Here is a 7,319-nt window from a genome sequence, read left to right as displayed (position 1 = left end):
AAGTGCACATCCACGATCCCGCCTCACGAGATTCGAACCCGTCCAGTGTTTCCAGGTTTTCTACGGTGGTCTAGCTTCAATTGACTCATGATCTCAATTATATAGAATTCATATTATTCTGTGTTATTATTTGTTTTAGCTTGATTAAATTATTAAATTTTATTTATTAATTTTCATGCTATTTATGTATTTCAACAGAATGTGTATTATAAAAAACCCCTTATGGGAATTATCCTCTATAATACTACTAATAATAGTTTTAATTAGTAACATCAATTTCGGTACAAATAAACCATTCTAAACACAAATTGTTTCATATTACAACATATACAACATATACAATATATTTATATCTGTTTAACATACATTCATTATTGTTATTATTCAAAATATACTTTAGAAATATTCTTGACAGTTAATATCAGCTACTTATTTGTGGTCAGTATAATGTTTTGTTCGGTTTAGTTGGTAAAATTATTTCCTAAGTTATCCAGTTAAAAATATTTGATTTTCGATGTAAATTGTCCTTGGTTTTATCAGAGGTGTTATATCTAAAACTTATATTTTTTCTTGTTATATCACGTACAACTTGAGAACTCGAACTTTAGAACCCTCCAAGTCGAAAGTTAAATTACAGAAGACGAATAGGAAGGAATCTTATTCCAAAAAAACAGTGTCGAGTATGGTACAAAACACTGAAGTATTTATAGTTTTTAGTAAAAACGAAATCATCATTACAGTCATCCAATCCTCGTTCAGTGGTTTTTAGCATTTGTCAAATCGTGGAGCTACACGTCAAGATTCTGGAATGTTCTTTCATAAAATGATTGGTTGGAATGTCTTCATCTCTTTCAGAGCTTCTTAGAGCTTCATTGGGTTTACCGGTGGCCGTCCCTACAAAAGGATAGATAGAATAAAAAAAGTACCCAGAAAAATGTAGTATTTCCTAGTATTCATTATCGTTATAATCTTTAATCCTTTTATCATAGCACACAAGTAAATACAACTAGTATTCATCATCATTCAGTTTAAACAAATCTGAGACAGGTAGCTTAACTGTGATTTTTTCACAATTGGTAAATAAGTAGCTCAAACATTTGAACAGACCCCTTACATATTATAATAACAAACTATCTTTTTTTTCTCTTTATGTAGAAGAGGTAATTTTGGCTGAGGATACTACTACAGCAGATGAACGAATGCGTATTATATCAGGTAAATATTATGAAATAAACTATTTTAGATATCAAATTCTAACTGAAATATGAACAAGGATTATAATAATTTCACGGTTAAAGTGTTTCATATTTCCACTAAAATTTAGTCGAGTAAATTCTGTCATCTGTTTTAGTATAGTTCAATAGTCGAAAAAATTTTATGAATGCATTTCATATACTAGATACGTTGAAATAAAATTACGAATAGTAATTTATAACTCACCCATGTACACTCGTGGAGGAGCATAGGCTACTCACCATGAGTCGCCATTGAACTCTGTCCTGGGTAATCCTTTTCAGTTGTTTTCAGTTGTTATTCATTCTTCTGATGTCTGCTTCCAATTCTCGAGGGAGTATGTCCTTCGGTCTTCCTCTTTCCCTTATAAGCAAGAAATTAATAGGTAAGTGACAGTAATCGACTAAAAGTAAGCTTAGGCAAGAAAACTAATAAAGCAAAAAAAATATATGGAGTATGAATTTATTATATTTTTTGTCGGTCCCCATCAATTGCATAGAAAGATAACGTGAAATATATAACACTATTAAAAATGCTAACTATGAATGGTTGAAATTACAATGGTTATTAATGATGTTCTTTATCATCATGTAGTCATTTAACGATCTAACAATGATGATTTTATCACAATTCAATATTGTATGAATTTATGATTAAAAAATTGTTTACCTTAGTTGATATAATTCATATGAACAAGTCAGAATAACTAGTCATTCTATAGAATAAAAATGATACTGAAAACTTTTTTTCACAAATTAAACATAATTCAAGTTTATAAGCAAAGATGGATAATGGCTAGCAGTGGAATCCAGGACGCACGTTTCGTCCTATTCGGAACTCGTCCACTGCTAGCCACTACTCATCTTTGCTTATAATGCCTGTGAATTAAGGCTATATCGAGGCGATAGGCACAGTATACACATATGCTAATAGGAAACTGATCAATTGCAGTCCTAAACATCAATGGGAAGATTCAAACAAATAATACCAAGTGAATAATTCAAGTTTATTTAAAAGAAGGAATTTTATGATCTGAGATTTGTAGAGAATTAGTGAAAATACAAATAAATGTCATTACTATTTAGATATCATGCGTCACATCAATAAAGGAAAATGAAACAAGAATAATTTGAGTTTAATCTGGTAGTTGTGTTAAATCCATGCATTGTTTCCAAATAGTAAACAGTTATCAAGAGTCCTTTGTTCATTTATTAGTTGAAAATTTACAGGTCGTTAACATGAATAAACAGTAGAGAAGGAGAGAAATCATACAATTGTCCTCCATTTCATCATTTTACAGCACTTTTTAATGACAATATCAAGTATTTATAATTGAGTCATCAGAAAAGTGAATGATTTAAAGGAATACTTAATAATATAAAATGATACTTGCGAAAATTATGTCATTTGAAGGTATTAATTGTCAAACTAAAACCAACTGAAGAATCATTTAATGGCCTGGCAGTATTAAACAGGTGGCTTGAGATTCACCACCAGTAAAAACCTGTGACCCTGAGAAACGTCAAGTTCCAATCATTCAGATCTCTTGAAAACACCACAGTACCTTCATACTATGAAGTCAGAATACAGTGAGCCTGACAAGATATTGCTGTGGACTTCCAAACGTGGATAAAACAGATGTACACCCCTGTTTCAAGCGTTTCCCCAGCTGATGTTAGTTAGTGCGAACCTAAATAAAGGATTATCATATATCTAATAGCTATTGGATATGTGATAAATTTCCCCAAACTCTAGTTGGAAGCAGTGATTGTTAGATTCATACAAGTTATGACTGAAAGAGTACTTCACTTGTGATATTGACTGAGGATAGAGCTTCATCTTAAACAGACTAATTCCAGTTTCAGTGATGTGAAAATGTCATGCCAGAGAGGAAATTTATAGGGCCGGGTGCAAAGTCATCAGACTTCACAAATAATGAGTAGGAACGTATAAAGAAGAGCTGTCTAATTCTCTTTGATTTATAATGGCTCGATATTTGTATAGTTCAAGTTATCATTATGCTAAATTTGAAAATAAACTACACAGATATCTCGCCTTAGATTTTAGTGAGTAGAACACTTTCAATTAAATGGTATACATGTACATCAATTAATGAATAAACAAAGCATAGTGTTGTGGACGAAGAACTCAGGTGAAGAAGACAAATTTATCATTCAATGCCAAATTACAGAGTGCTTACATAAAGAATGAAAACAATACATTAAATACATAGTTTGCACATCTTCCATCAGTTGTCCTTTACGTGCTTTCTGATTCTTTCAATCCCGTTGTTATTACAATTACTTTCGGTCCCTTTCTGTTACCTTCAAGTGGTTCTTTTCAATCTTCTACTGGGATGCATCCTACTTCCGATCGGTGTTACATACTACTTATATCTGTCAACATAAGTAGCATACATGGTGTGTAGGTGAGGATGATAATGGTTGATTGTTTGCTCAGTCAGATCAGTAGATAGTCTGACAGATACTAGATGAGTTATATATTCTCTTACCCTTGTTATTACTGGATTGCTGTTGGTTTTTGGTATTGAAATATATTTACGTTCTAGTCAGGCTAATCACATTTTCTCGATCCGGGTTGTATTGAAGTCTTGTACAATAGATACTGGGAGAGGATCTAGTGTAGATATTCATCTAAGGTAAATTAACATCCTATTCGTATAGACGAGGAGAACCGACATTATATATTTAGTGTGATCACTATGTAAGACACCAACACTTCACTAAGAGAAAAATATTGATGTAGTTCTTTTATTACTGTATAATATATAATTTTCCTTTACACCGTCATGTCATTATCTTCATGTAATATATAGTTGTGTATGACAATTAGATACATATGTACAATATCTATCTTTATATGGAAGTGATAATTGACTATGTCATAAAACCTAATTGCTGTGGAGTGAATAAACTACTCAACATTAGATTATCAATTGTGTAGTTCACTATTTAAACTAAGAAACGTAACTGTTAGATTCATATCAACTTTATACTTAACCATATAATGAATAATTGTAGCACTATCAGGAACACCAACGTACAATTTATCAAGAGAAATCTCAAGAATACTGAAACATTTAGTAGATTCGTCGAACCACTCCATCGAATCAGCCACACAATTCCTTGATCAGATTAGGAACATTCAAATCAACGACGACGAACTAATGATATCCTTCGATGTAACAGCATTATTCACTTCAATTGAACCAAACCTAGCAAAAGAAACTCTGTCCTTGCTTCTAACCAACGACGAAAACCTCGCGAAATACACGAAACTTCAAAGTCAAAGCCTACTTGAACTCATAGATCTATGTCCAACAACATATCTCCAATTCAATAACAAAATCTACAAACAAACAAAAGGGACACCAATGGAATCACCAATATCAGGACTCATCGCGGAAGCAGTAATGCAACGGCTAGAAACCACAATTCTACCAGTGATCAAACCAAAAATTTGGATTCGTTATGTAGACGACACATTCGTCATCGTCAAAAAGGAGGAACTAGAAAACACCTACAAGCAGATCAACAACGTCTTCAACGACATCAAGTTCACAATGGAACAAGAGTCGGACAACAAGTTACCATTCTTAGATGTATTAATCACCAGAACTGACACAGGAAAACTAGAGACTCAAGTGCACAGGAAGCCGACCCACACCGATCAAATTCTCAACTACAATAGCAACAACCCAAGAACTCACAAAATCAACTGTGTACAAACTTTGTTCAAGAGGGCGAGAACACACTGCAATACAATCAAAGCACGAAAAAATGAAGAAAAACACCTGAAAACCATTCTTCAAAAGAACGGCTATCCAATCAATTTCATCAAAAAATACCAGTCGCACACCATCAGAAACGAAATCAAGTATAAAAATCAACAAAAGGATCACCCTACCATATATAAAGGGCATATCGGAAACGACAACAAGGCTGCTGAAAACCTTCGGAATAGATGTAGCCCACAAACCAACAAAGTCCCTCCACTCAATCTTATGCAAACCAAAAGATGAAATGGCAAAAGAGGACAAAACAAACATCATCTAAAAGATAAATTGTACCAACTGCAACAAACACTATATGGGACAAAGCGGACGCCCCCTGCATCTTCGCCTACATGAACACCAATTAGCAGTCAAACGCCACGACATTTCTTCACTCATATCAATACACGTGGACAACTACGGACATACATTCGACTGGGAAAATGTGCAGATTTTGGACAGATGCAATTCCAAAAATACCAGAGAATTTTTAGAAGCTTGGCACTCAGGTCAATCAGCAATAAACAAACATATTGAAATCAATCCAATCTATCAACCAATCAAGAAAATTATGCAGGAACATAGGAACAAAAATCAAACCAGTAGGAGATACAACCAAAACAAAGAAATAAACAATGACAGATTTAAGGTCAATAAGAACCGATCAACATCGAGGTGCACAGGACAAGCTGTGAATCACATGTGGAGAAATTCAAACACTTCACTTCTACCCGAAGTTTGTGCTGATGATGTCGTTCAGAAGGATGATGAAAGCTCCACGACCAAACCATCCAGCTCAGAGAACAAACCAACATCAAAATCACCCACCTGAGCTACAAATCTTCTCCACCATCTCAAAAATATGGTTCATTCGGTAAAGTACCGTATCAACCATTTTGTAGTCAACAGTTTTAACTCTATTACAATCTAAATCGTTTAAGTAATTTCCCACAAATCTATGAAATAGGATATAAAAAAAGATAATTAAGATTTAGAATTAAGTTATTCAAGTCATGCAATAATTTATCCCAAATATAATAATGAGGTTGATTCTTAAATACAAAAGAAAAATAACTCATTATTCATCACAATGACGTGAATGATAACAAATGAACCAAATAATGGCAAAAACACAGTTCAAATTGATTATTGTTTTCATTCCGGAAGTTCCATAAGTCGTATCATCCTTCAAGAATTTCATTCGTTCGATAAAATAAGACTGAATTATTATTAGTGAAGGTTCTTTCTTAGTGGATAATGAAGTTCATTAATTGATTATTAGAGATTAAGTCATGATTTAGAAGTCAGTTTGAAACTACTCACTTAAGTTTATCATAAATTGAGTTTGAAATTTTTTATCTTCAGATTGATTTTGATCACAGACTGATATCAGCTGAAAATAAGTAGAAGGGATTGGAAAATTCTCCCATTATATTTTCGAACTTCTAAACAATGGTCAATCAAGACTCCCAATCAATTGAAACCATAGTTTGGTGAAAATCCTCAGTGATCACTTTACCTTTAAGCCTCTGAGCTTGGCTTACGGTTTAAAATTCATTCAACTTGGGATATTTCGTAATCTACTTTTGAATCAAATGTCAAAAAATACCCATTACTCTTAGATTTTCCCAATTTGTTTCTCTAAATCGAATCAATAATAAAAATCAACTTCAAACTGGACACTTTTCTCAAAGGCTGAATGTTTATAACAATATTATTTGGTACTTTTATAGTTAACCATGAATATGATCAACATGCTTAAAGACCTTCTTGGATTGCTGCCCGACTAAAACTCAGACAAATTAGGGATGAGCATAGGGGTGGTAATCTCATTTTATTAAATGAATCTTGCTAAAAGATGCTGACTCAAATTATCATGAAAGTGACATTCAGTTATTCTTATTATTGTAAATTTTTCGTAATTAGATGGCAAATTAGTTATAAATAAGCATATGAAAGTTAACTTTTGAAAAAAACTTTGTCGAATAAGATGTAAATTACTTAAAACTGAACATTATTTTGATCCATATCAAATATTTTCATACTATAAATGAATTTTTATTGTAAATACAATTATTTACTTTATTCTGTATCCTGTTAGCTCGTCGAAGAGCGGCTAAACAACGACTTAAGCAAACTGGGAAAGATGCATCATTCAATGACTCGAATTTTGAAGATTCTGAATTATTCGCTGAATCTAAATGTAGGTTTAATTTGTTTTGATGTTGTCAGAATCTTTTAGACGCTTACATGCTTTATTAAACTTAATTGCTGTCCTCTAGTACAAATAAAT

General features: G+C 32.6%; 1 protein-coding gene across 1 annotated transcript in view; it reads left to right on the top strand.

Annotated features, from left to right (window-relative positions):
- The window catches only part of Smp_004730 (voltage-dependent calcium channel), a gene marked incomplete at both ends in the record, with an annotated part of 129,847 nt that overhangs the window by 19,021 nt on the left and 103,507 nt on the right, over positions 1 to 7,319 (top strand). The window contains 2 exons of the mRNA XM_018796213.1: positions 1,156 to 1,215; positions 7,128 to 7,229. Of these exons, the coding sequence (XP_018650448.1) occupies positions 1,156 to 1,215; positions 7,128 to 7,229 (162 nt within the window). The remainder of the gene's footprint in view (positions 1 to 1,155; positions 1,216 to 7,127; positions 7,230 to 7,319) is intronic.

Source organism: Schistosoma mansoni, chromosome 2 (genome assembly GCF_000237925.1).
Source record: "Schistosoma mansoni strain Puerto Rico chromosome 2, complete genome".
NCBI classification, from domain to species: Eukaryota; Metazoa; Platyhelminthes; class Trematoda; order Strigeidida; family Schistosomatidae; genus Schistosoma; species Schistosoma mansoni.
This window is presented reverse-complemented; position numbering and strand designations above follow the sequence as displayed.